This window comes from Cervus canadensis, chromosome 22 (assembly GCF_019320065.1).
Source record: "Cervus canadensis isolate Bull #8, Minnesota chromosome 22, ASM1932006v1, whole genome shotgun sequence".
Taxonomy (NCBI): Eukaryota; Metazoa; Chordata; class Mammalia; order Artiodactyla; family Cervidae; genus Cervus; species Cervus canadensis.
The window spans coordinates 9571708-9599637 of NC_057407.1; the positions used below are offsets into that span (position 1 = coordinate 9571708).

Here is a 27930-nt window from a genome sequence, read left to right on the forward strand (position 1 = left end):
CCTAGTATCCTAAGGAGATTGACAAGATAGTCCCTAAGGGTGACTTGACTGACTGACTGGATGAAGCCATGTACGGGACACTGATGAAACCTGCCATTGTGTATAGAATCTTCAAGAGGAGAAGGTGGGCCTGCCCCACTGAGAAGACCAGGAAACGTACACTTTTCTTTTCTGAGAGGAAGTTGAAGGAGGGGAGCCTTAACAGGGTAAGGAGAAACCACCTGTGGGGACCGAGTGAAAGATGTTCCTCTTGTCTGCATATCTTGTTAGGGGGCGGGGCGGGATGTGGAGCAGAACACGAAAAAAAAAAAAAGACTAAGCTTTGGTATGTCCTCTCACCTCCATATTTGGGCATAAGCTGAGTTTAACTTGCTTCCAAGACGTTTAAGACTCATTTATGGAAAAGTCCTTTCCTCCCTTTTCGAATGTGGCAGCGGTGAGGCAAGGAGTGTTCCCTGTGCACCCGCTGCGTTCCTGCAAGTTACTGTTAAGGGTGCCAAGGGTTCCTCCAGGAAGCCCTCTGGGGCCGCTCCAGACCGGGTCCCCTGGTCTATGGGTCCCCGCACATCAGGCAGTTGCTTCCTAAGACCTGACTCCTGCAGACCGCCCTGGGAGGCTCACACCTACCGCAGAGTAGACCTTCAAGGCGCTGTTGACCTGCACTGGCGAGCGTCAGTGTCGCCATGGGTCCCACACCATCGCTGGCGCAGTCATCGGCCCCCAACCCGCCGCAGTACTAAGTCATATTTTGGCCCAGCCTCCTTGTTGCCACCCTACTCCGGGAAAGAGAAAATGCAGACCATACTTTTCCCGGAAGAGGGAAGCGCGTTTTAAAAAGGAGAAAACTGCCACTGGGGTTACCTGTACCAGTGCATCTACGTTTGTGGGGGGCGCGGCTTCTGCCCTGGGGAGTGTGCATCTCTGCCTGACAATAACCCACCTCAGGAAAGAGACACTTCAGTGTGGGTCGGGGTCCAAGGCCGGGAGATCTCGAGTGCGGCGCGGGCGCGGCGTCCCCTGGCACCCTCTCCCGGCGACCGCGGCGCGCGCGGGCTCCGCGGCCGTTGTCCTGGCGACGGTGCGGCGCGTGCGACCCCGCGGCCCCTCCCCTGGGTGCGCGCGCAGCCTGGGCGCCATGGCGGCGGCGGCGGCGGGCCCGCGGCCTGAAGCGGCGAATCCGCAGTGGCCGCCACGGCATCACGACCCGGCCGAGGCTGCGGCGGGGCTGGGCGACTGCGAGGACGCCCCGGTCCGGCCGCTGTGCAAGCCCCGCGGCATCTGCTCGCGCGCCTACTTCCTGGTGCTGATGGTGTTCGTGCACCTCTACCTGGGCAACGTGCTGGCGCTGCTGCTCTTCGTACACTACAGCAACGGCGGCGACAGCAGCGCCCCCGGGCCGCAGCGCCGCGCCCAGGGCCCCGGGCCCGCGCCCCCCTTGGCTCCCCTCACCCGGCTGGAGGGCATCAAGGTGAGGCCCTGCACCACCAAGCCCGAAGCGGCCGGCGCTCTTGCCGGCGGCTCCACGCTGCTCCGTGCGCTGCCCCCGTCCCGCAGCGCGCACCCCCTCACTCGCCCGCCGCGGCGACCCGGGCTCGGGCGCCTCTTCCCTCCTCCTCCCTAGCTGCCTGCTGTGCCGCTTTCCCTTAGGTGGGGCATGAGCGCAAGATCCAGCTGGTCGCCGACAGAGATCACTTCATCCGAACCCTCAGCCTCAAGCCGCTGCTCTTCGGTAAGTTCGCCGGGCGCCCCCCGGGAAGGGCCAGGGGCTGCGATTCGGTGGCTGCCTTCAGGCTCCTTTGACCACGTGACTTCTGTTTTGAAAATGGCTCCTTCAAAGTAGCCCTGTCTTTTCGGCCCAGAGGTTGACCCCAAGTGAGGCACCCGCCCCCACCTCCAAAATAGGGTGACGGGGTGACCTTTCCTTCTGTGACTTCTACTTTCTGCAGCTAATCCTTCCATCACAGGGCTGGGCCATGTGACCTAGAAGCTAGTGCCTATAAACCTTTCACTGAAGCTCTTGGGACTCTCCTCTCCGCAGTGGTTAATTCTGTCACATTCTGGAATGGGGGAGGGGACGGAGAGACTGATAACCAGGTCCTAGCTGATATGAGGAGGGAATTCCACTCCCAAAGTGGGCCCTCTGGTCTGATAAGAAGCAGGCTGTCCAAATGTAAATAAGCTGGTGCCCCCAAAACCAGCCTTTGCTTTCTGCGCCCTGGGATTCTTCTTAGGATGACGTTTTGTGTTCGGCCATTACAGTAGGCAGAGCCTTCCAGGGTGGCCTCACTGGGAACCGGCACCATAGCTCACATTTTCTGAGCTCTTGTTATGTGCTAGACTTCATGTGATCGTTTGGCTTAATTCTCACATCCCCTGTGAGGTGGGTGGAGGCCCCACTGTCTGGCTAGTGGGGGTGAAAGTGAGGCACAGCGAGCCCCGCTTGCTTGCAGGCTCACACAGCCAGACCAGGGCGAGGCTGGGATTCAGATGAGGCAGGCTTCCCCCAGTGTCTGCACTGTCGAGCCAACGTGCTAGTTGTGAAGACTCTGAAGTCCTTCAGAGTCTAGTAGTATCAACAAGATGGGGGTCCCCGCACCTATGACCTTACCCAGGATAGGTTTTCCCAGCCCCCATCCTGGGTCCCCAGCCTCAGTGACGCACTTGCCTGCAGACCAGGGGTGTTTCTGGCTTCTGGGGAACGGAGTGGGTGAGGGGCTGTCGGGGGGGCGGGGGGGGGCCTGGGGCCCGAAGCAGAGCTTCTGAGCACCGCTGTTACCCCTGGGGCAGAAGGCACTGATTGGGGATTATCCCTAGACCTGTGAGAATGATTTCACACGCACGCTATTTGAGAGGAAGTAGGTTAGGATGTCGGAGAAGGCACTGGCGACCCACTCCAGTACTCTTGCCTGGAAAATCCCATGGACGGAGGAGCCTGGTAGGCTGCAGCGCATGGGGTCTCTAAGAGTCGGACACGACTGAGCAACCTCACTTTCACTTTTCACTTTCATGCATTGGAGAAGGAAATGGCAACTCCAGTACTCTTGCCTGGAGAATCCCAGGGACGGGGAAGCCTGGTAGGCTGCCGTCTATGGGGTCGCACGCACAGAGTCGGACACGACTGACATGACTTAGCAGCCGCAGCAGGTTAGGATATGAGTCCTATGGTGGGAGGGGATCTCAAAGATTGTTATTGTACAACACTCAAGTCTGTGCAAAGCACTAGTTGAGCTGCTGGGAACACAGCATTGGGCAAAATAGGAAAACAAAAAGAAGACCTGAAGCTGACATTCCAGTGAGACTAAACAAACACACTTGCTGTGTGTCAGATGGTGCTAAGTGATCACAGACAAGTAAGGCAGAATTTCAGCTGGGGTTGAAACTCTGAGTACGGTGGCCAGGGTGGGCCTTCCTGAGAAAGGTATTTGAGCAAAGACCCGCAGGAGCTGTGAGGTGATGTTGTCAAGGAACAAGTGATCCAGGCAAAGGGAACAGCTCTCCCCATTACTACTACACTGCCGTGAGACAGATGCGATGAGCTGGGTGTGCTTTCTTCTCTCATCCGCCTTTGTTGGACCCATATATGCTTAATTCAGACATAGGTTAGGTTAAGTGAACCATGAGACATAACCCCTAACCCCCTAACAAAGTTGCGTCCAAGTCTTACAAAGCCGAGAGCAAAAAGCCCAGACCTGAAGTCACCAAAAGTACATGACAAGAAGCAGAAGAGATTTGACCAGAGGTAAACTGATTCTGGTTAAGCCGTCAAGTGATGCTGCAGACACATTACAAAGGGCATGATTAGGAGAATTGGGCAGTTGCAGCAAAACCTTCCTGCTTCTGGTCCTCGTGTCCTCCGAATCTCCTACCCTACCTCTCAGTGTGGGTGAAAGATGCCCCACATTTTACCCAGGAAGTCTTGGGGCTTTCTGCTTGGTGAAACGAGGCGAGAAGAATGAAGAAGAGATCTGTGATCTGTTGATTATAAGAAGTCCAGTTGCGAGACAGGCCAGCTACAGGGGAGAGGGTGTCCAAGGAGGGGCGGTACCTGAATGCAGTGTTGGATGAACCCAAAGAAGGAAGCCTCACCCCAAGAAGGCGCAGTGTCTGTTTTCTGGGCCTGTCTGTCCATCCACTTGCTGTTGCCATAAAGAGGCAGGCAGGGCCCAAGGAGAATGGGCCGGCTGTGGCTTCTGCTACCTGTGACCCACCATCAGGGACCCAAGACGCTTGGGCTCAAGGGGTAGGTGTTCAGGGTGTAAAGAGGGGCAAGGGGACTGGGTTTTACCCAGGGTGCCTCCACCTCTGTGGAACATTTTCTGTTTCCCACCTCTGTTCCTGGAGACATTTGGCAAATGGGACCTGGGCCACGGAAGGCCCACTCTGACTTCCTGGCAGATGCCTGCTTGACTGTGGTAGGCATTTCCCAAGGGTTTAGACTGTTGTCCTGTTGGGTTCATTCAGAAGGGACGCATTCCAGTTCTGAGTCACCATCAACCTCTCTGCTTTTTCTCACGTGGCTTACTTCTCCCTCCGCCTCTCACTCATTCTGTATTTGAACAGTAGATCAATCAGATCTGCTCCCTTCCTTAAAATCCTCCACGAGGCCCTCACCTCTCATCTCCCGCCACCCCTCCTTCCCTCACTGTCTGTCGATCCTCAGACTCTGAGCTCACTGCTGCCTTGGCGCCCTTGTATGCGCTGTTCCCACCACCGGCAGGCTCAGACTTGGTTCTCATGGAGGGTGCCTTCACCCCCATCAGGCCTCTGCTCAGGCCTCCCCATCCTCAGGGACCTCTCTCTACGTCAGACTGGCCTTAAGAGGTTTCCAGTCTCTCTGTTGCATCAGCCTGCTTGGTCTAATTGTGTCTGCCCCTAAAGGTGAGCTCCACGCATGGGGGGCCTGGTTGGATTTGCTGTGTGTCCAGCGGCCAGAGTCTGCGGCTGACGGTTACTGGTCAGCTGGGGAGCGTCACTGGGTGCCTCAGTCTCTCTGCACAGAGTGGCCGCCGCCCCCACCCTGGGGAGGGGCCTGCTGATTCGGCACCCTCTTCGAGAGCAGCAGGGGGCACTTCCAGTGGGCCAACCAGAGCTTCACTCCACTTTCTTAACCATGTAAGGTAAATGAGTCATTGACAGCAGCCCACAAAGCACTGCGTTTTAAAACCATGGCCTCTTTATTGTAGGATTTCCAGACATATCCTTTTTTCAGCTTAAAAAAACAATTCAGCAGCTACTTAAGACCCCTGTGTTCTCTTGACAAGACACTGGAAGCGCAGAATTAGAGAAAGAACTTTAGTAAGTGCATATGAGTTCAGGTTAGTGAAGAGCTTAACACAGTTTTCCGCATGGACCCCCCACCCCCACCCGCACCCCGCCTCTGCTGTCCCACAGGCCTGTTGCTTGGCCAGAACTGTGGACTTGGTAAAGCTCAGGACGATATAACTGAGTCTACCTGGGGCTTGACAAGCAGCATCGTGCCCGGGTGAGTGTCGCCCGGGGCTTCGCGCCTGCCCTCAGCCTCAGCGTGGGGTGCTGGGGCTTGTGGCAGTAGCAGGGGTCAGCCAGGCTGGCATCAGAGGGCTGGGAGATGCAGAAAGTGAGTTGTGCCTGCCCGGCACACGCAGCTGACTGCCTTTACCAGGCAGAAGACTGCTGGTTCAGGAAGGGGCCCCTCACTATGACCACAGAAGTGGACTTCTGCCCTGCTCCTGCTGGTCTGGGCAAGCTTGGAGTGTCTCTGGACCCTGGTCTGCACATATCCACGGAGGGCAGCAGCAAGAGGGGGTCTGTGTGTCCAGGGGAGCACATGGTTTGCGGGGCCCCTGCACAGGCTCTGGCCGTCACATCCCAGGCCCTCCCCACCTGGGTTGCCTCTGTTCTGGGCACTGATTATGCTGCCACCAGCACACGGCCAGCCATAGACTGCGGTGGCCCCCGCTCCAAGCACAGGCCATGGTGACCGGCCGACGGTGACCCTGCACCTAGGTCCCAGCATGCCTTGCGCACAGGAGGCTGTGCAGGCATCTGGCATCCAGACGCAGCCAGCATCACAGACCAGGCGCCAGCTCCCCAGGGTGGGAGCACCTCTAGCTGGGAGTCTGAGGGTCTCAGGGACCACCCATTGCGCCGGGAGAGGCTGACCTTCACAGCTGGAGGGATCAGAGGGGCCAGGCAATGAGCATGGCATCACTGAATACCCCCTCCTCCCCTCCACCTGGTGAACTGCCCCCTCTTGTCTGATGCTCTGCTCTTGGGATCAGGGTTCTGGCGAAGGCCTGTCCTCCTGGATGTGGTTGTGTTTGCAATGCCCTGTACTTGGGAAGAGAGAACCAACTTCTTGGTTCTAAGCAGGCGCAACATTTGGGCATGCCCTGTTTCTTTTGTCTTAGTACCAGCCAGGCGCTATAATGAATGTACTTGAAAGGGGTTGGAAGGGGTGCTGGATGCCAGGGGCTCACCAAAATTGCTAGTGTAGAGTCTGTCTAGGACCTCCTTGGACCAGCTGGGGTCCTGCAACCCGCAGTCCCTGCAGCCGGCACGTGGCACTGGAGGAAGGGGTTGAGGAGGGGAGCCCTCAGCAGAGGTTCCTCCCACTGTCCTCCCTTCTTTCCCACCAGAGAGATCCATTTACCTGATCCCGGGGAGTTGTGATTTGAAAGGGTGGATAGCAGCCCCTGGGGCTGAGCAAGGGTGAGACCAGCTGAGAGAAGCAATGCAGAGACTCGGGTGGGTGGCTCGGGTGGGAACCGTTGGAGATGGCAGGCACAGAGGCTGTGGCTGGCAGGGAAGCGTCCGCAGGGCAGGATGGCTGGCCGGGGGTGACCGTGGCAGGCCATAATGGGCATGCAGCTGGCTGCGGCATGAGTGCATGAACCTGCGGGGCAGGGGCAGTGGGTACTCATAACCCGGCTCCTGGATTCCAGGTTAAGGCCTCTGGGGGCTCCTGGCTGGAGGCCCAGCCAGATACTCCATGGTTGCTGGGCAACGACACCCTGGTAACTTAGCAACAGCCCTGCAGCTGGCCTTGCTCCTTTGCTTGCTGAAGTCATAACCCTCAGCCCCATATCTGCCCTCCCAGCCTCACCCCTCCCCTCCCCCAAGCTGCTTTCCACCTTTCCAGTGCACCCCCACCTCCAGTTCCAGTGGATGCCGAGTGCCTGGGAGAGGGGTGCGGGGGCATGGGGGGACCAGCACTCTGGGCCTTCCCTCCTCACCTTGGAGGGAGAAAGCAGGGCCCTCCCTCTCGTCCTGAAAGGCCTGCAGGACCCTGCAGTTTCCGGCCAGGACTAGGGTTGGCAAAGAGCAGAGGGGCCCCATCCTCAGGTTCTGAAAGAGCCCATTCTTGCTGCTGAGGCTGCACCCTGAGGCTCTAGGCAGGGCCCTGCTCTGCAGAGAAGAAACTGAGGGGACTGCTGTTCCCAGGATAGGTGAGGCTGGGGAAGGGGAGTCAGTCCTGCAGTCTCGGGACTCTGCGAGAGAAAAAGCCACCAAGTGAGCCCTGGCTCCGTCTCTTGGCAGGATCCTGTGGGCAGTTTGCATACCTTCCTGGAGAGGGTGGTCAGCCCCGCAGCCTAAAGCAGCCCGCTCACTGGCCCGGCCTCACCATTCAAGAGCCCTTGTTGATTTGTGGGTCCAGACCAAGGGTGCTCACCAGGGATAGTCCCCTGCCCATGTGTTCTCTGTCCTCTGGGCCTCTGCTCCTTCTCTCTGCTGGCAACACCCTGACCAAACAGTCCTTCCTCTCCCTGTCCGCCCCTGGCACTGGTAGGCACACGGCAGTAAGTAGTGAAGAGCTACCAGAGCTGGCCCCCGCTGGGGAGATGCCCCCCACCCTTACCTGGAAGCCCCTGCTCCACCTGTCGAGGCAAAGCGGGGCAAAGATGAGGCAAGAAGAGGCATGTGTCAGGGTGGCACCCCCTGACCAGCAGGGGCAACGGGCTGACTGATTGCTGGACAGCCTCGGCCGCCGTGTCATGGTCCAGCAAGCTGGGTACCCCGCATCTCTGTGTAGCCAGTGCCCTGGCACAGCACCATGGCTTGAGGAATGGGCATGCACTGTGTAGGGCCCCAGAGAGCCCCTGCCCCGCCATCACCACACAGCGTCACTGGTGCCACCGGCAGCCACAGCCCTCGATCCATCACCCGCTTTCTCTCGGTCTCGGTGGACTGAGGTTGGGAACTTCATAGTGCTATACCCACTCCCCAGGAGCCAGTGTTTGCCCAGCTCCCATGAGCTTAGACCCACCTGGTTAGGCCCCGTGTGCTGGCCTGAACTGTTTGATTTGATTAGCACGTGGCAGGGGCTGTAGAGAGTGGCATCTCCTTTGGGCCTGTGAATTCCTGGCACCTAATAAACTGAAGAAACCTGGGCTTGTGTTTTCTTTCTCTGGTTTACTTTTCTTGCTCGTTTATGTTTTAAAGCCATCGGGAGGTGACTGTGGATTAGCAGTTTGGTCTAACCCATTGTCCCGCAGCACTGCCCCGCAGTGCGTGGCTCACACCCTTTCCGGGTTCGCCAGGTTGAGAGGATCAAGCCAGCCAAGGGCGAGGGCTTGTATCCTGTCCTCGGTGTCGCTGGCTCTGGGTCCCCTACCCGTGGAAGCAGAATCAGGCTGTGAGCCTGGGTTTTGCAGGACAGCAGCCTGTGTTGCCCTGGCCAAGTCGCCATTGTCTCTGTTCTTGGGGCTTCTCTGGAGGAGGAAGGGTGAATTCATGGGGCCTGGTTTTCTAGGACGAGGATAGAGGTTACAGAGCTGATGACGTGCTTAGGACAGGAAACAGTCTGTGCTCCCTGAGTGTGATCTGCCGTGATTACTATTCAAAACGGCTCCACTCCTGGCTGAGTGGCTGGGCTTTCCATCCCCTTGGCAACAACTGGAACTTTATGCTGAGAGAAAAGCCAGAGGAGTGGCAGGAGTTCTCAGGGGTTGCAGTGGTGGCCCGGCTCTTTCTCCAGTTTGTTCCTGGGTGGGCCTCTTGTGACCTGTCCAAGGAAGGCGTTTCTCCCAGGAACAAGAGAATGAAGCGGGGCCCAGGCTCCAGCGCCTGGAAGTGCTGGGATGTGGGCTTACCAGATGTGAGGTTTGCGATCCAGGCACCACTGAGCTGCTTGTGCCGCTGGGGTGGGGGCACCCAGACACTGGAGCCAGGGTCCTGGCCTGCGTGGCCTTTACTCGGGCTTACAGGCATGGAAGGAGGCGTTCAGTACACGTTTGTTCCCAAAGCAGAGAACACCGGGGCATCTTCTCAGAGCATCTGCCAAAAACCCGAGTGACTCCCACTGAGCTCCCAGCACTGGGTGGATGACCAGCACCCCCTTGTGCAGGAGAGTGGGGCGGGGTGGGGGGTGGCAAGGCCGAGAGCACCGGACGTATTCGCTTTGAGCACTGCTGGAAAGCAGCAGTGAAAGCGCAAACCTGCCAACATCCTCTCCCCCACTTGAGGAGTGGAGGTCAGCCCTCCAGCCCTCAGATCCACCCTGGAGCCTGTGGGCCCACCCCAAGGTGGGTTGGCCCACCCCCGGTGTAGCTCTGGCTTCCCTCCTAGGACTCCACTGAAAAACCTGCACTCTCAGCATCCAAGACAGAGGCCCCCAGGTCCCCACACTGGCCAGCCTTTGCAGGGCAACTTAACCAGAACAGATGTAAAGGGGTGTGTGAGGTCCTCCTGGCTGAGTGACCAGCAGGGGATGGGACCCAGCCCGGGCACCCTGCGGACCGGAAGGCCCTTGGCCTCACCCCCTCCTCTCCTGGCAGAGATCCCCGGCTTCCTGAGCGACGAGGAGTGCCGGCTCATCATCCACCTGGCGCAGATGAAGGGGCTGCAGCGCAGCCAGATCCTGCCTACTGAGGAGTACGAGGAAGCGATGGGCACAATGCAGATCAGCCCGCTGGACCTCTTCCAGCTGCTGGATCAGAACCATGATGGCCGCCTGCAGCTTCGTGAGGTGGGGGGCCTGGAGGAGCCCCCCCACCCCCAGGGTGGGAGCGCCCCCGACTTGTCTTTCCAGTGGCCCAGTCACATGTGCTGCTCCACCCTGGCCGCAAGAGTCTGATGCCACCTCACCTTGGGCATGAGCAGGGCCAGGGTCCTCCTTCCTTCCCAGAGGGCCGCTCTCTGCCCTGGGAACCCCGGAGGACGGCAGGGGCGTCTGCTGGGGGCGATGGCACTTCCTGCCACAGTGCTCGGGGTGCCATGCTGTATGCGCACTGGTTTCCTTGCCACCATTGCTGGGAGCCCCACAGGATTCATGGTTGATGGGGTGGCAGCTTTGAGGAAGCCAGACGTCTGTGTGCCTCTCTGCGTGCCCCTCACATCCAGGCTTCTAAGAGAGGTCTTGGTGGGGTGTGGGCTCCCTTGCCTATACAGGGCGTCTCCCGGAGCCTGATCTTCCTAAGGGGCCCAGTGGGCAGTCATCTCCCTACCGTGCCTCTTCCCTCTTCATACCAGGCCCTGGCCTTGCCCACCTCACCTGGGGTGTGCGGCTGGGACGCCGGCCTGGCCTTCGCTTTGCCTCCAATAAGCCAACATTGCTCCGGGTGGAGCCACAGCTCCCCCAGGGCTGAGGATGCTCGTGGCCCTCAGGTGTCTGCACTGGGAGCCCGGGCCCTGGCCTTCATCCTCACCCACGCCCTGTCACCTGAACCCGCAGCCCTCCAGAAGGGACAGGGCAGCTGTGTGGGCCCCGGCGACCCTCCATCACCAGAGCCAGCCCCCTGAGGCACCGTCTTGTGCTGTGTAGGTCCTGGCCCAGAACCGCCTGGGGAATGGACGGTGGATGACTCCAGAGAACATTCAGGAGATGTACTCTGCCATCAAGGCTGACCCTGACGGGGATGGTGAGCTCATATCTCGTCACCATTGTGTCCCAGAGCCGCCTCCTGACCCCAGCCAGGTGGCCCCTAGGCCCAGCTTCTAGAGTAGCCGGAGGTGAGGAGCCAGCCATGCCCTTATCCCGGAAAGAGGCAGGAGCTAGACCCGCCCGCTCCCCCTTGGTGGCAGTCCAGAGGGCACCCTCTTGGCCTCATCGGGCAGCAGGTGGGGTTCAGGAGGTATGGCTGCTGGCTGGCAGAGGGCAGAGCGGTGGAGCGGGAGCGAAGGAACAGTGAGGTCAGCTTGGCATCTGCTTATCCTGCCAGCTGAGTGGTCTAACCAGGGTCCCCCTTGCCTGCCTCTTGCCTACCTGGAGTCCTCTAACTGCTGGGGGTGGGTGTGGGCAGGAGAGCTGTCCTGGAAGCACCCTCCCCTTTGGTAATAACCCCCAGGAAGTGTCTCAGGTGTAGTCATTTCCTTCATGCCCAAGTTCTGCACCAGTTGAGGAAACAGGACTTGGAAGGATGACCTTATGGTTGGCGAACCCCGAGTGGAGAATCTGGCCCGGACCTGTGCCTGGAGAGGCAGCAGGCTGCTCCCACCCCTGTGTGCAGAGCTAGTGACATACTCACAGCCCTCGAGTGCCCCCACCCTGAGAGAAGTCCTAGCCAAAGCATGGGAGTGTGTTCATTGGGATCAACCAGGGTAACTTGTAGCAAGGACAGCAAGCCACTCTTCCAGAACCCCAAGAAGGTACAGCCCAGCTTTGTGGGTTAAACAGGAACAGAGGAGAGTGTTCTCATTAGGGAGAGCGGCCTGGTTGTCTCTGCTGAGGGAGACTGTATGGCAGGCAGGACTGGCCCTTGGGTGTTCCACCCAGGATGAGACCTAAGGTCATGAGAGAACTCCTGGGGACCGGTTCCAGCTTACATCCTCCAGTGTGGAAGGCCCGGGACAAAACCCAGCACTGAACACTCTCTTTCTTCACCCTCTACAGGACCGGAGGGCAGCCACCATGCTCTACAGAGCCAGGCTGGAGGGCCGAGGGCAGTCCTTGACCTGGGATCTTGGCCATATGGCCTAAGCTTCCTATGGAGAGCCCGCTCTGGCCAATCTGACAGGGGTTGGGCTTCATCCTTTTGGGGGCCAAATCAGGGCTTAAACTGAGGACACGAACTTCTCTGGGTCTTCCTGTAGGGCCTGATGTGACAGAAGCCAACTTCATCTGACCCGAGTCCAGGTTGGGGGACAGGTGCACATGGCCCCCCAGTGCCTGAGGCCAGGGGTAGGTAGGAAGGTGCAGCCTCCCCACTCTGCCCTCCCCACACGGGCGTGGTGGGCATTGATGGGGGGGGGGGGGTGCCCTGTGCAGGAGTGCTGAGTCTGCAGGAGTTCTCCAACATGGACCTTCGCGACTTCCACAAGTATATGAGGAGCCACAAGGCGGAGTCCAGCCAGCTGGTGCGGAACAGCTACCACACGTGGCTCTACCAGGGTGAAGGCGCCCACCACGTCATGCGCGCCATCCGCCAGAGGTGAGCACCCGAGCCTGGCTCCCTGGTGTAGGGAGGAGACCACGCAGGCCGGCCTCCACAGAGGTTCTTGGCTGAGACCAAGAGAACAGAGCTCAGGACTGGAACTCATCAGGAGACAGGCAATTAACAAAGGCAAATTAGCCCTAACGGTGGACAAACAATATACATGTGTGATTAGCACTAGATTGAATGTTTGTTTTCTGCCAACTAGAGAAATGATCTCTTAACTCTGTCCACAGGACCCCCTGCCCCTGTGCAGCCAGGGGTTTTAGAGAAACAGCCTCCTTCCTGGAGGGAGTGTCTCCCTCCCTGCTTCCAGGCTTAATGGAAATCTCACCTTTCCCAGCCAGTGGATGTCTCTGGTTCATCAGGAGTCACCCCTTCCTGCTCTTACAGGGCCAGTCCAGGGTGGCTTAAGGAGCTCCCAGGGGAAACAGGGGCAGCACTCAGGGCAGGCTCTCGGCTCACCTGGCCAGCTCCTTCAGGGTGTCACCCCTGGTACGGGGCTGCCCAGCTGAAAGCCTGCTGCCCACCAGGGTGCTGCGCCTCACCCGCCTGTCGCCCGAGATCGTGGAGCTCAGCGAGCCGCTTCAGGTCGTGCGGTATGGCGAGGGAGGCCACTACCATGCCCATGTGGACAGCGGGCCCGTGTACCCAGAGACCATCTGCTCCCACACCAAGCTGGTAGCCAATGAGTCTGTACCCTTCGAGACCTCCTGCCGGCAAGTACTTTCACCTGGGGGTGGCTCCCAGACCCAGCACCCCCCTGACACCAGCACAGCCCTGCCCTGTGAGCATGCCCCTTGGCATGGGGCCAGCAGAACGCTGGGCATCCTGCTTGAGAATTCCCCCCACCACATGTCTCCCCCCAGGCTGTTTACCAAGGGGCCCAAAGGGGGTGGTCATCTGGTCTCAGCGGCCAGACTGAGGTACCCACAGACACTACAACTCGCCCCCAGAGTCCTCAGGAAGCGGCAAGACTGGACCCCTGATTCTTTCTGCTCCCCCTCCCCAGGTTGTTAATCCTTCCTGCACTGCTGGAGACCTCAGCTTCTCCCCTTGAAGCTGCATCCCCCTCCCCTGCCAAGGCATGGTGGCAGGTCCTCCCTCTTCATGCTCTGGCTCAGCCCCTTCTAGCCGCAGCCAGCTGTCTGCATCATTCTGATGCTGCTGCTAGCTCAACTTTCCCAGCAGGCCCTCGGGCACGGTCATGTAGTTTAGCTAAGTGCACACACTTGTGATCTCGGCCACACCAAAAAACTGTGACACACAAAAACTGGGTTCGTGAGAAGTATGGGCTAGGGACATTTGGTACAGACCTGCCCTGATGTCACTGATCCCAGCCTGCCCCTCTGGCCCCTGGGAATCTGGGCAGCTTATCCTGCCCACAGTTAAGCCCCTGGGAGCATCCACAGCTGGGGACCTGCTCAACAGCCCCCCTGCCTTACAGCTACATGACAGTGCTGTTTTATTTGAACAACGTCACCGGTGGGGGCGAGACTGTCTTCCCTGTAGCAGACAACAGAACCTATGATGAAATGGTAAGGGCCAGCGGGCTGTTCCTCTGGTGGGATGGCAGGGCCTTGGGCAAAAAAACATAGTACATACGCTGCCAGACCTGGGATGAGGCCTCAACTATTCCCTGGGCACATCTGACTGGTTTCCCTTGAGCCACTTTGGCTGCCTGGCCTTGGGCTCCTGGCCATACAGTTCAGGTGGCTTGAAAACCCACCACTCTGCCACCCACAGAGTCTGATTCAAGATGATGTTGACCTCCGTGACACTCGGAGGCACTGTGACAAGGGGAACCTGCGTGTCAAGCCCCGCCAGGGCACAGCTGTCTTCTGGTACAACTACCTGCCTGATGGGCAAGGTGAGAACCTTGGCCAGGCCAGGGCTACCTGGAGGGAGCTGCCTGCCTTTACCCAGCCCTGACTGCTACCCTGGTGAGCTGGTTCTGGCAATCCCCTATCCCTCCATATGTTTTCTTTTTTTTTCTTTTTGCCCCTACTGCCTCCCAAAGACCATCTTCAGTGACTTCAGCAGGCTGCACCTGTGCAGCCTCCTGGGTTATCTGGAACCCTGTGATTCTTTGATGCCTCAGCTCACTGGGCTGAGGACACATGCCCCTTGGTAGCCCAGACTGGGAAGGGCTGTGGACAGGCCCTGCAGCAAGAAAGCTGATTTCAGAGGGGCAGTGGTGTTGATAAGGCATTCGTTGGGGAGAGATGCTGAGCCAAGGAGGCCTTGGGGCCAGATGTTTGCCACAGAAGGTGTGCACAGCTGGGCCCGCCCTTGCCACGCACTTGGGCAATAGGAGGCCAAGCTCAGGCCAGCCAGCCCAGCCTAGATTCCCTTTGGTCCCCTCCCGTCCTCACACCATCCTCCTTTCCTAGGTTGGGTGGGCGACGTGGACGACTACTCGCTGCACGGGGGCTGCCTGGTCACGCGCGGCAGTAAGTGGATCGCCAACAACTGGATCAACGTGGACCCCAGCCGGGCGCGGCAGGCTCTGTTCCAGCAGGAGATGGCGCGCCTGGCCCGCGAAGGTGGCGCCGACTCTCAACCGGAGTGGGCCCTGGACCGGGCCTACCGCGACACGCGCGTGGAACTCTGAGGGGTGACCATCCCAGTCCCCGGCGGCAGGTCACCCTAAGTCGGGGGTCCTGCCGTCCCCCTGTCCAGCTGCAGGCTGAAGGCCTGGCCGATGTCTAGCCCCACCCCCGGCTCCTGCCGCGATTAGGGCACAGTCCCTACATCCAAGTTATTTATTGTGTACAGACCCGTGCTTCCCGGACAAATAAAACTACGCGGCGTCGGAGCTGCAGGCCGAGAGGCTAGGAGTAGGCTGTAGGTACAGTGGGCGGGGCGGGGCGACGCGGGCGGGGGGGGTGGGGCTTGTTGTACGTCACGTGACGGGGGCGATTCGGCCCGGCCAATCCCAGCCGGACGGCCTGGGGCGGAGGGCGGTCGTCATTGGACCTCGGCGGCGGCAGCCCCTGCCTCTGCTACCTGTTGCTACGGGCGCCGTAGAGCTGCAGCGCAGCAGCACGCGGGAAGGCTCGTCTCGCGAGAGCTCTCCTCCTTTCTTGGCCGTGGCAGCTGCAGAGGCTCGGGGGACCGCCATGGACGCTCACGAGGACTACGTTTGGCCGCGGGCAACCTCGGAGCTCATACTCCTCCCGGTCACGGGTCTGGAGTGCGTGGGGGAGCGGCTGTTGGCGGGTGAGTTGTGGTTCGAGGCGCGCGCTAGCGGAGAAGAAACCGAACGCTCGCCTGGGGAGGGGCCTTAAGAACAAAGGGATGCCCCGAGTAGGAGGAGGACGGGCGGCGGGCGGGAACCCACGGCGTGGCGGGGCTGAAGCGCAGCCTGAGGAGCCCAGGAAACAAAGAGCTGAGGTGGTTCCCGAGGCCTTTCAGAAACTGCAGGTGATGCGGAGAGGGCGGCTGGGGACGGGGGAAAGGTGCAGGTAAACGTGGTCGGCAGGGGGGGGGCGGGGGAAAGGAATAAGAGACGCTTGTGGACGAGTCAGGCGGGGGATTCATCGTTCCAGCGAGGATGCGGGGGGAGCTCGGTGAAGAAGCCCCCCGTGGGCGGGCCCAGAGTCCGGGGCGTGGCCTTTCGGGGAGTGGGCCAAGCCCAGAAGGGGGTGTGGCCTCTCGAGTGTGAGAGAGGGGCGGGTGATGCTCTTCCCTAGATGGTGGAGATGAAGAGCCTCTGACCAGCATGGGGTCGCGGGAAACTCGAGGATGAGAACTTTCTGAGTAGGCCAGTGCTCGGGGAGGCGGAGGCTGAGGCCCCTACCCAGATGGTTGCGGTCTAGGCAATCCCATGTCGGTGCCTCTTCTGAGGAGGGTCGGCTCGGGTAGGACAGGGACCCGAGGCGACAGAGCCCCGAGGAGCGGTGGAGTCCGACTGGAAACTACTACTAGTGATTTATGTTAGAGCTGCTGAGTTTAATAAGGGTCGCAAGGCAGGGCACTGGCTGGAAAGCCTTGAGTGAGCTGCTCCCAGTCCTGAGAGGGGTGGATGTATGGGGGTGAGAGATGAGGGCGGGCGATGACCCAGTTTTGATTTGCTGTGAAGGCTCTGGGAGCCCAAGTTTCCTACCATGAGCTAAACTCCTAAGGCTCCTAGAGGAGGGAATAGCTAGGTAGAAAACTGAAGAACCAAAAGAGTAAACTCGGGGAAGACAGGGTTTAAGACAGAATTTGCCACTTTGTGGAAAAGAGGCAATTCTTGTGAGGATTCAGCAGGCAGAACAGAAGAGCTTGTCTAGGTGAAGAGGCTGGAGAAATGAGCAGAGACCAGTCCATTTCAGCCATCGATCTGACTTATCCCTAGGGGCATAAAGCCCCATTGAGAAGTTTTAAGCAGGGGAATGGCTTGTGAAATTTAGGTTAGTAAGCCTTTAAAGTGAATTCACCTACTCCCATTATTTCCAAAGTGACCTTTCTATTGACAGTTCTCAAATCCCACCCCTGTAAACCTATAACCTGAATTCCCAGCCCTGTTCTCATGTGAGTGTCAGGCTCAAGTGCACAAGGGCCTACAAATTGTAATACTCCTGCTGGTGTTCGAGCTCAGGTCGGGGAACATCAGTCACTCAGGTGCCCAAGCCCGAGAATCTGCCTCTCTCACTCCCCAAGCCAGTCTGGTTGATACTGCACTTCATACATGTAGCATGTGTCTATGTCTTTTCTACCTTTATTGCCATCATTTGAGGTCATGCAGCTAAGCCTCCCCAGCCCCCTCGGTAGGTAGCATTCTCTGTAGCTCATCCTGGAGCCTTTTGTTTCCTGTTCTAGCCATGTCCCCCAAAGCTCATGCTCATCTCAGGGGCCTCAAAATTGATGTTTCCTCTGGCAAGAAAGGTTCAAGCCCTCTCCCTCCTGCCTGCTGTTCCTTTGACTAACAACTGCTGATCCTTGATTGCTGCACCTAAGTGTTATGTTCTCAAGTCGGCCTCCCCTGGCAATCACCCAGTCTGGTTAGATTAGACCAGGGTTTTTCGGCCTCAGCACTATTGATGTATTGGGTCATACCATGCTTTGTGTGAAGGGCTGTCTACATTGTAGGATGTAACTGCATCCTTAGCTTACCCTAGATGCCAGTAGCACACACAGCTCCCAGTTGTAACAACCTAAAATGTCCTCAGACATTGCCACATGTCTTCTGGAGGGCAAGTGTCCCTCTGTTGAGAACCACTAGAGTAGACCTTCCCATTTTGTATTTTTTTTTAATTTGGCTGCAGCGCACAGAGTGTTTGGTCTTCATTGCAGCTTGTGGAATCTAGTTCCCCCCTGCATGGGGAGCGCAGTCTTAGCTGCTGAAACACTGGGGAAGTCTCTCGTTTTATATTCTTAAAGTAACCTATATAGTTCTTTCCTGGAACTTATCAAAATGATAACTATGTAGTGTACTTCTGTGATACTGTTTTAGAGCTTAAATATTTATTTGGCTGTGTCAGGTCTTAGAAACAGACTATTATACAGTAGGTCCTTGTTGGTTACCTATGTTTTGTATAGTAGCATGTATATGCTGTCGTTTATGGGGTCGCACAGAGTCTGACACGCCTGAAGCAGCTTGGCAGCAGCAGCAGGAGTGTGTATATGTTAATGCCAAGCTCCTAATTTACCCCTTGCCTACCCCATTTCCCTTTCAGTAACTACCGTGTTTCCCCTTCAGTATCCATAAATTGGTTTCTGAAATTTGTCAGTCTGTTTCTGTTTTGTAAATAAGCTCATTTGTATCTTAAAAAACTGTTTGATTGCACCCTATGGCATCTGGGATCTTAGTTCCCAGCCCAGACCAGGGATTGAACTCAGGCCCTCCATTGAGAGCACAGAGTCATAACTGCTGGATTGCCAGGGAATTCCCTGTTTGTAAAACTTTTTGATGATGACTATTCTCACTGGTGTAGTCATACCTAGTTGTAGCTTTGATTTGCATTTCTCTGATAGTGATGTTGAGCTTCATGTGTGTTTTTTTTTTGGCTATCTCTTGTGTGATAGTGTTTAATGTCTGCCTAATCTGCAGAAGTGGGGTTTTATTCACTACTCCAGCATATCGTTCATTGTCTGGTTTATAATCAGTGTTAAATTTAAAAAAAACAACTTTTTTTTGGCTGGACCACACTGCTTGTGAGATCTTAGTTCCCCAATGAGGGATCAAACCCAGGCCCCAGCAGTGAAAGCTCCAAGTCCTAACCACTGGACTCAAATAAGTGTTTACTGAATGTCAAAAGGTTGAGATTGCAGGCTGGGAATAGCACGAGGGATTGCTACTGTCATCTCTAGTTAAGAGGTGATGTCCTGGACCGAAGTCACTGTGGTCGATTGGATTTGCAAGCTCTTTAGAAAGTGAAATCTCCAGAACTTGGAGAGAAGAGGTGGACAGTTAAGAGGAATGGGCCTCCCAGTTTGGGGCTGGGGTTGGGCAGAGGACGGTAATATTAGGTCACTGGGGTGAGGAGCATGGAGTGAACTTGAGGATGAGCTAGTAGATGGACGTGCCTGGAGGGCAGCCAGGTGGCACCTGAAGCTCACAGGAGTGTCTGCTTCCAAAGTACGGGCTGCTTCTCCCCACTGATACTGAATGTGCTCACATCTTCTGAGATACAGAGAAGCTGTGTCTTCTGAGATACAGAGAAGCTCCTGGAAATCAGGAGGGGTTCTGCTGTGGCCCGGAGGTGGAATGCTTGACTTATCAGTTGTGCCTGTTCCCTGGAGGAGGAGTTAGTGTGAAGAAGGTCAGTGAGGCCAAGGATTTGGGGACTAAAGCTGAGGATTCCTGTCTGAAGCATGAGAAGTTTGGTGGGATAAGGAGGAGATGGGAGTTTGACAAATTCATGGTTGAGCTGAGTATCATGGGTAACTGACAAGGGGCTCAGAGAGCGCTGAGAATACAGCTGAAGCTGAGAGCAAGCTCAAGCCTGCAGGATTGAGTGACCTAACACATTCATAAGCTACCTGGTGAGCAGTTCCCTTGCTCCCTGTCTCTTCTTTGCCCATGAGAATTAGAGGAGGGGTTCTGATGTGGCTCTTCGCCTCTGTCCAGGTGAGGGGCCAGATGTCCTGGTATACACCTTGGATTTCGGTGGACATCTGCGGATGATGAAGCGTGTGCAGAACCTGCTTGGCCACTATCTTATCCATGGGTTCCGAGTGCGACCAGAACCCAGCGGAGACCTTGACTCGGAGGTCATGGTGGCGGCGTTTGGCAGCAAGGGCCTCCGAGTTGTGAAAATAAGCTGGGGACAGGGCCGCTTCCGGGAGCTGTGGCGCTCTGGCCTGTGGAACATGTCTGACTGGATCTGGGATGCCCGTTGGCTCGAGGGGAACATTGCCTTGGCCCTGGGCCACAACTCGGTGGTGCTGTATGACCCTGTGGTAGGGTGCAGCCTGCAGGACGTGCCCTGCACGGACAGGTGCACCCTCTCCTCGGCCTGTCTGATCGGAGACACCTGGAAGGAGCTGACCGTAGTGGCTGGCGCTGTTTCCAACCAGCTCCTGGTCTGGTACCCAGCAGCTGCTCTAAAAGACGATAAGCCCGTAGCCCCCGACCGACGGGTCAGTGGGCACGTGGGGGTCATCTTTAGCATGTCTTACTTAGAAAGCAAGGGCTTACTGGCCACAGCTTCCGAGGATCGAAGCGTTCGCATCTGGAAGGTGGGTGACCTGCGGGTTCCTGGGGGCCGAGTACAGAATATTGGGCACTGCTTTGGGCACAGTGCCCGTGTCTGGCAGGTCAAGCTCCTTGAGAATTACCTTATCAGTGCAGGAGAAGACTGTGTCTGCTTGGTGTGGAGCCATGAAGGCGAAATCCTCCAGGCTTTCCGGGGCCACCAGGGCCGTGGGATCCGAGCCCTTGCAGCCCACGAGAGGCAGGCCTGGGTGATCAGTGGGGGTGATGACTCAGGCATCAGGCTGTGGCACCTGGTAGGGCGTGGGCACCCGGGTTCGGGGGTCTCTTCGCTCTCCTTCAAGTCCCGCAGCAGGCCAGGTGTCCTCAAGGCCGTGACGCTGGCTGGCTCGTGGAGAGTACTGGCCGTGACGGATGCAGGGGCCCTGTACCTCTATGACCTCGAGGTCAAGTGCTGGGAGCAGCTGCTGGAAGACAAGCGCTTCCAGTCCTACTGCCTGCTGGAGGCAGCCCCGGGGCCTGAGGGCTTCGGACTGTGTGCCCTGGCCAGCGGGGAAGGGCGCGTCAAGGTCGTCCCCATCAACACTCCGACTGCAGCTGTGGACCTGACCCTGTTCCCAGGCAAGGTGCACAGCCTGAGCTGGGCCTTGCGAGGCTATGAGGAGCTGCTGTTGCTGGCATCGGGCCCCGGCGGCGTGGTGGCTTGCCTGGAGATCTCTGCGGCGCCCTCTGGCAAGGCCATCTTTGTCAAGGAGCGTTGCCGCTACCTCCTGCCTCCCAGCAAGCAGAGGTGGCACACGTGCAGTGCCTTCCTCCCCCCGGGCGACTTCCTGGTGTGTGGGGACCGCCGGGGCTCCGTGTTGCTCTACCCCTCCCGACCAGATCTGCTCAAGGATCTTGGGGTGGGGGGCAAGATTGGGGCGATTACCTCAGCGCCCGGAGCAGGCAGTGGTGAGGGGGAGCCCCCCTTGGCTGAGTGGGGCCCTGTGTCCACCCTCCCTTCTCTGCACGGGAAACAGGGTGTGACCTCGGTCACCTGCCACGGTGGCTACGTGTACACCACAGGGCGCGACGGTTCCTACTACCAGCTCTTTGTGCGAGGCGGGCAGCTCCAGCCAGTGCTAAGGCAAAAGCCCTGTCGGGGTATGAACTGGGTGGCTGGGGTCCGTATGGTGGCCGACGGGAGCATGGTCATCCTGGGTTTCCACGCCAATGAGTTCGTGGTGTGGAGCCCCCGATCTCATGAGAAGCTGCACATCATCAATTGTGGCGGAGGGCACCGCTCCTGGGCCTTCTCCGACACCGAGGCAGCGATGGCCTTCGCCTACCTCAAGGATGGCGATGTGATGCTCTACCGGGCTCTGGGTGGCTGCACGCGGCCACATGTGATTCTCCGGGAGAGCCTGCACGGCCGGGAGATCACCTGTGTAAAGCGTGTAGGCACCATCACCCTGAGGCCTGAGTCTGGGGTGCCCAGCTTCTTGCAGCCTGACCACCCGGAGCCCAGCGAGCCTGTTGAGCCCGGCAGTGAGGGCCCTGGCCTGATAGACATCGTGATCACGTGCAGCGAGGACACCACCGTCTGTGTCCTGGCGCTCCCCACAGCCACGGGCTCAGCCCACGCGCTTACAGCAGTCTGTAACCACATCTCCTCGGTGCGTGCAGTGGCTGTGTGGGGTGTTGGCACCCCGGGTGGCCCTCAGGATCCTCAGCCAGGCCTGACCGCCCATGTGGTGTCTGCGGGGGGCAGGGCTGAGATGCACTGCTTCACAATCATGGTCACCCCAGACCCCAGCCCCCCAAGCCGTCTTGCCTGCCACGTCATGCACCTTTCATCCCACCGGCTAGACGAGTACTGGGACCGGCAGCGCCACCGGCACCGGATGATCAAGGTGGACCCGGAGACCAGGTGAGGCGCACGGCCAGACAGGAGCGAGGGGTGGGCACATGAGGGCAGCCCTGCGCCGCTGCGGCCAGGCTCCGAGTGACGTCTGTCTGTTGTCCCTGCAGGTACATGTCCCTAGCTGTGTGTGAGCTAGACCGGCCTGGCCTTGGCCCGCTTGTGGCTGCCGCCTGCAGTGACGGGGCAGTGAGGTGAGTGTAAAGCACTGGTCCCCAACCTTTCTGGCACCAGGGCCAGTTCACTTGTCTGCGGTGGGTGAGGGCAGTGGATGGGGATGAGAGAGTTCTGGTTTTGCCTGCTGTTCACCTTCTGCTTCCTGGTCTGCTTCCTAACAGGTCACAAACCAATACTGGTGTGTGGCTCAGGGGCTAGGGCTTCTTAGTGTACAGGACCCAAGGAGCCTGGAGGCAAAGGAAAGGATGTACAGATGTTCAGAGTGGGTTCTGAGCTGGACTACCCCCCGCCCCCCTAGGCTCTTTCTCTTGCAGGACTCTGGGCGCCGACTGCAGCTGCTGGCTGAAACCTTCCACCACAAGCGCTGTGTCCTCAAGGTGCACGCCTTCACACACGAGGCACCCAGTCAGCGGCGGTGAGAGGGCCTGCGCGGCGGTCCCACCTGGGCTGGGGGGCTCCTGTTGCCTTCCATCCCCTCACCCAGCTGCCTCTGGTTTCCAGAAGGCTGTTCCTGTGCAGCGCAGCCACCGACGGCAGCTTGGCCTTCTGGGACCTCACCACCCTGCTGGACCAAGGCTCCCCTGCTCTGGAGGTTGCAGTGGACCCTGGGCTGCCCTTCCGTGAGTAGCTACACTGCCACTGTGGCTGTCCCCCTGCCCCCTGCACGCATGCAGCTGTGTCAGGCTAGGTCCTGACCACTGTCCTCTCCTCCAGAGCTGGGCAGCCCCTGCCTGACTCTGCAGGCTCACAGCTGTGGCGTCAACAGCCTGCACACCCTGCCCACCCGTGAGGGCCACCTTGTGGCCAGTGGCAGCGAGGACGGCTCCCTCCACGTCTTCGTGCTTGCTGTGGAGATGCCCGAGCTGGAGGAGGCTGTGGGGGGTGCCGAGCTGCTGCCCCAGCTGCAAGTGCTGGAGGAGTACTCCGTCCCCTGTGCGCATGCTGCCCACGTGACCGGCCTCAAGATCTTAAGCCCCAGCCTCATGGTCTCGGCCTCCATCGACCAACGGCTGACCTTCTGGCGCCTGGGGCACGGTGAACCCACCTTTATGAACAGCACAGTGTACCACGTCGCAGATGTGGCCGACATGGACTGCTGGCCCGTGAGCCCAGAGTTTGGCCACCGTTGTGCTCTGGGGGGCCAGGGCCTTGAGGTCTACAACTGGTACGACTAAGCCATCCCGCGGTGGCCGGCACGCTGGGCCTGGGGCCTGCTCGCAGAGTGATTGTCTGTGCCCACGCCTGGCGTGCCCAGAGGGGAGGAAGAGGCAGCCGCGGGTCCCCGACTCCAGAGCAGGCGCTGAAGGTGAGTAGGGTGCCACCTCGACAGGCTAAGTGTACGCCCCGCCCCCTACCACGGGACAAAACCTTGTCACACAAACTATTTATTTTGCCTCCAGATCGCTAAAACAAATCCAGATTTTTTTTTCTCCCCTTTCAGTTGCTGACTTTGTGGACATTCCTGGATCCTAAGGCCTCTGTGGCCTTAAATGTGACTCAGCGGAGGGAGACCCAGCATGGCCAGCCCACTGTGGAGCACTTCTCGCACGGCCCGCAGAAGCTGCAGACGGGCAAACATCTGACTGAACAAGTGTGGCCGCGGCTCCTGGAGGAGAGGAGGCGGCTGGTCTCATCCTTTGCTTTCCCGGTACCTCCCGCCCCCACCTGCCCTTCTGCCGTGCACTTACCCCTAGGATGTGTACCCGGTTATAGTATGAGCTGAAGTCCATGCTGAGCTGTACCAGGAACTTGCATACCTAGAGACAGAGACCAAACTGAGTCACTAGCCCACCCCTCCTTTTGTACCCCAGATCAGAATAAAGAATAGTGTGTGCAGTGTGTCCTGCCCTTCCGTCCTCACCATCTCTGTGCGCGCAGTGACGTGAAGCCCTGGGGCGGTGCAGGTCAGGGTCAGGGCTGCTGTCTGCCTCAGCAGGTCTGGGAAGGGGAGGATGCTGTTGAAGAGTAGCAACCACTCACCCTGTGGGGGAGAAGGGCGCTGGGAGGGAAAGGCCCGAGCTTCCCACACATGTCAGCTACCCAGGAGGGGCACGCACCTCGTCACGCAGCAGGGAGAAGTCTAGACTGCTCACAGGCGGGAAGGTGGGGTACAGACCTTGTTCCACGCTGCACTTGTAACCCTCAAAGAGGGTGGCAAGACGTGCACAATTATACATGACAAAGGTGCCACTTTTGCTGCCCTTGGTGGAAATGCTGCTGTCAGCCAGGGCCAGGAGAAGCTGAGGAATAAAGGTAGAGCTGCACAGGGAGGACCACCGCCGCACACTCTGTCCCCCAACTCCAACCCCCAGCCCTGGTCCAGCAAGATGCCCAGGCTCACCTGACTCTGGGGGGCTGTGCTGAGCATCTCAAATTTAATGGTCGCCACAGAGAGAACGCTGAAGATTTCTGTCCAGGCTGGGTCTGAGAGAGTATGATCGATCAGTCAATCTCTGCAGGCAGAGGCCAAGGGGCATGTGTGCAAATGACCCCCCCCTACCAGAAGCACAAGCAGGGGCTCCCAGGCGCACCTTGTTCCAGGTCCCTGCCATGCTTCACTGCTGACGCCTTGCACACCTGGGCGTGCCGGAGCCTGCATCGAGAAAAGAATGAGAGGGGGATGGTGGACAGAGTCCCCCCACCCCACTGCCCTGGCGTGCTGGCCTGCCTTCCAGCCTCACTCACTCGTAGTACTCGGGGGCAGTCAGGGTGCTGGGCGCACCAGCTGCTTTCACTGGGCCACAGACCAGGTGCTTCTGTCAGGAAGACAGCAGGGGTCAGCCAAGGATGATACCCTCCAAGAACCTACCTGTGTTCCTGGACTCCCCCAGCTTCTGCCCTTAAGACCGCTGTCTCAAGTCTAGGGCCCTCTCCTGGCACCTGCTGCATATGCCTGAGGTCCCCCTCAAGGTCAGGTGTCACCTTCTGGACCCATCAGCTAACAAGTGGGTTTCAAGAAATCCTCTCAGGTTGCAGTGAGGAGGTTACCATCACTAACCTACCTGTCTGAGAGGAGCCTGATGATCCAACTTCCACCAAAGCAGGTCCAACTTTTGTTGCTGGAACTCCTCCTCACAGCTCACTACGTGTAGGACCATGTAGCTATCTGCACCAGCATCTGGGGCCGCAGCCTATAGGGCAGGACAGTCACTGTCAGGGAGACAACACATCCGGTTTGCCAGAGGCATACCAGGGTGGGGCAGTCACTAACCAGGCCTAGGGACCTGTCCTCGGCCCCAGCCTGCACAGCCTCCTGCAGCTCGGCCAGCAAAGAAAGCAGATCCTCCGACACTGGGAAGAGAACACACGGCTGAGGCCGGCCGGGGAGTGCGAGGGGCGGGGGGATGGCGGGGGGCGGCGTCCCTACTTTCCGGCCCCGCTAGGATCCCGGGCCTACCCAGACAGCTGTCCACATTGGGGTCATAGCCAGCTGGTCGTCCCCGTTCCTCCATCAGTTCCTTCAGGCACACCCGACCCAGGGTGTCAGGGGGCAGGGTCCCAGCATCACGGGCCGGGGAGAGCTCTGCAATCGTGCGATTCCTCAGGGCTTCCGTCGGGGCTTTCTCTGAGACCGCGGGCCAGTCCACCCGCAGTTGCTGCAGGAAGGTCGGCATGTGCGGGTCCCGCACAGCGGGGACTCGGCGCACACTCACCCTGCGAAGCGAGGAGGCCGCCTCAGCCTGAGCACCTGGCTCAGCTCGCTCCGACTTCCCACTTGGAGCGGCGCAGCCCGCCCCCGCCAGAAGCCATCGCGCACCTTCGTTCTGGCCCGGCCCTCACTCACCCGTGAGCTTGCAGAACTCGCGCCAGGTGGTCCGCCACGAGCACGGCACGGAGCTGGCTCAGGCGGAGGGCGCTGGGGCTGCCGCGCAGCGCCGGGCAGTGCAGGACGACGCGCGGGGTAGGGGCGGTGAGGGCGGCGGGCTCGATATAGGCGGCCACGGAACAGAGCACGCGCTCAAAGACCGCGGACCGCTGCAGCTGAAGCGCCAGCCCCGCCGGGGTCGGCGCGCAGCGCAGCACCGGGGCCACGCCGGGACCCTGTAGACCAACGATGGCGTGAACCACGCCCTCGGGCACCTGCGGGAAGCCAGGCAGGTGAGCAGGCCGCTGCGCTCCCACCTGTCTCCCGCCCACGTCCCCGCCATGCGCGAGCCTACCTGGTCGTCCCCAAAGCGCGCCTGCAGTGCGCGGCGCGGTGCCAAGAAGTCTCGGGCACGCAGGTGGCGGGCGTGCGTCTCCTTGAACCACACTGGGCCGCCAGCCCCCAAGGCCGAGTTCAGGGCTCCCAGCGTCTCCTCTACCCCGAGGCGCATGGCTACCGGAAGGGGCAGGCGGGACCGGAAGCAAAACGTCGAGGCGGGATTTCCGGGAAGGCCAATTGGTTGGGGCGGGGAGGCAGGGACTCCTGAGTGGACAGTGGACAGTTGCGCTCGCTCCATGGCCCCAGCCCTACCCCCGCGTGGTCCACCTGACTGGTCCCGACTAGGGTAAGAAATCTCGGGGTCTACTCCGGACTTGGGGCTCTCTCGCTGTTGCCCGCAGTAGCAACAAGGGAAAAAATCCACGCAATCCGGTAGGGCCCAGGCAGGGTTGTCTCTCTTACATTTATGTTATTTGTATAACGTTGCATTTGCTCCATGTACACATGATCAGTGGAGAAGGAAATAGCAACCCACTCGAGTTTTCTTGCCTGGAGAATCCCCATGGACCAGCTGGCGGGCCACAGTCCATGGGGTCACAAAGAGTCGGACACGACTAGTGACTAAGCACACATGATCAAAACGCCTAGAGTTACAAGTGGATTCTGAAATAGGGCAGGTAGCATAAAAGACACTTTCATGACCTACTGAAAAAAAGTCACATTTTTAAAGGGATTTGTGTTCTTCAGTTTCAGGTTATTTGCAAGCATTCCTTCCTTTGAGATAGGGGTTGTCTTTTACTCCTAATGTGTCCACTCTGAGAGAATTGCTGTTTTTCTTCTCTTGAATCTTGAATAATTAGAACCATCATAATAGTTTCCAGAAGCTTTTAATGCTTCTCCTTTAACCTGTTGTACTGTAACAAGGACCCTCCCATTTCCTGGTTTAGACTAGGAGCCATTGTGGGTCAAATAAACAATGTGACCTGAGAAGACCCAGCTTAAGAACAGTTCTCTGAGCGTCCAACTCCTACCTCTTTCCTCCTTCCCATCAGGGCTTCTCAGTGTCTTCACTTAACCCTTTTTCTCTTTTAATAGGGATGGGACGTGAGGCACTAGAACACTGTGCAGCAGAGCACTGACACCCAACCCCCTGGTCTCTGCCCCGGAGCAGTGAGTAAACAGCTCAGAATATAGAGGAACCCAGAGGCAAGAAAAGCTTGGCAAGACCCCCTTCTGGGCTAGGGCTGCAAGGCCCCGCTGGGAAGCTCCGAAAGAGCACTGGGCGGACACGACATTCCCGATGGCTTCTTGGGTGCCCACTCAACGGGAGTGATCGTGTCATTCCAAAGCGCTTTCCATGCCTCACGAGCACGACCAGGGGATGGCTGCTAACATGATTGGGGGTCTGGAGGCCAAGATGGGGACTTCAGCTACTCTAAGTGCATTAAGACGGTTGGCGGTGGTTTTACCCCAGGAAGTGAAGGGCTATCTTTAGCGAGCTGCGGGCTGAGGCGGCCCTGTGGGACTCACCGCCATTGCAGCCCTATCCGGAGGCCCTGGGTCCTCCCTCCCTCGCCAATGCTATCTCGGGCTCCAAAGGTGGCCACCGCCTCGGCTCTCTGACGTCTACGCCTGTCACTTCCAGCTTGAGGGCACACCTGAGAAAGAGACGGAAACCAGAGCGACCCAATAAATATGTCTGGGGGTCAGGGGCTAG

The 27930-nt window shown here is 58.6% G+C and overlaps 3 protein-coding genes across 8 annotated transcripts; 2 read left to right on the top strand and 1 right to left on the bottom strand.

Moving 5' to 3' along the window:
• Positions 1–1093: 1093 nt before the first annotated feature.
• On the top strand, positions 1094–15182 carry P4HTM (prolyl 4-hydroxylase, transmembrane). The gene is made up of 9 exons (XM_043443106.1): positions 1094–1468; positions 1648–1729; positions 9756–9946; positions 10742–10838; positions 12185–12347; positions 12884–13069; positions 13798–13888; positions 14097–14220; positions 14744–15182. The coding sequence occupies exons 1-9, from the start codon at positions 1136–1138 to the stop codon at positions 14962–14964; spliced, it is 1488 nt and encodes a 495-aa protein (XP_043299041.1). The 5' UTR covers positions 1094–1135; the 3' UTR covers positions 14965–15182.
• Positions 15183–15272: 90 nt separating this feature from the next.
• On the top strand, positions 15273–23908 carry WDR6 (WD repeat domain 6). 2 transcript variants are annotated; one of them, XM_043443101.1, is made up of 7 exons: positions 15273–15572; positions 19408–21901; positions 22003–22086; positions 22368–22484; positions 22574–22689; positions 22784–23375; positions 23511–23908. In XM_043443101.1, exons 1-6 carry the CDS (start codon positions 15473–15475, stop codon positions 23242–23244), a joined length of 3372 nt encoding a protein of 1123 aa, XP_043299036.1. In that variant the 5' UTR covers positions 15273–15472; the 3' UTR covers positions 23245–23375; positions 23511–23908. The 2 variants fall into 2 exon arrangements, with proteins under 2 accessions (XP_043299036.1, XP_043299035.1); XM_043443100.1 differs by having other exon boundaries at positions 15275–15572; positions 22571–22689.
• Positions 23439–27865, bottom strand: DALRD3 (DALR anticodon binding domain containing 3). 5 transcript variants are annotated; one of them, XM_043443104.1, is made up of 12 exons: positions 27744–27865; positions 26230–26477; positions 25854–26149; positions 25467–25723; positions 25281–25360; positions 25072–25200; positions 24755–24825; positions 24601–24662; positions 24411–24493; positions 24127–24309; positions 23931–24050; positions 23439–23826 (listed from the first exon to the last, which is right to left on the bottom strand). In XM_043443104.1, the coding sequence occupies exons 2-12, from the start codon at positions 26383–26385 to the stop codon at positions 23539–23541; spliced, it is 1725 nt and encodes a 574-aa protein (XP_043299039.1). In that variant the 5' UTR covers positions 26386–26477; positions 27744–27865; the 3' UTR covers positions 23439–23538. The 5 variants fall into 5 exon arrangements, 4 of the variants coding, with proteins under 4 accessions (XP_043299039.1, XP_043299038.1, XP_043299037.1 ...); XM_043443103.1 differs by lacking the exon at positions 27744–27865 and having other exon boundaries at positions 23439–23675; positions 23758–23826; positions 26230–27319; XM_043443105.1 differs by lacking the exon at positions 27744–27865 and having other exon boundaries at positions 23534–23675; positions 23758–23826; positions 23931–24024; positions 26230–27319.
• Between the last annotated feature and the right edge of the window lie 65 nt (positions 27866–27930).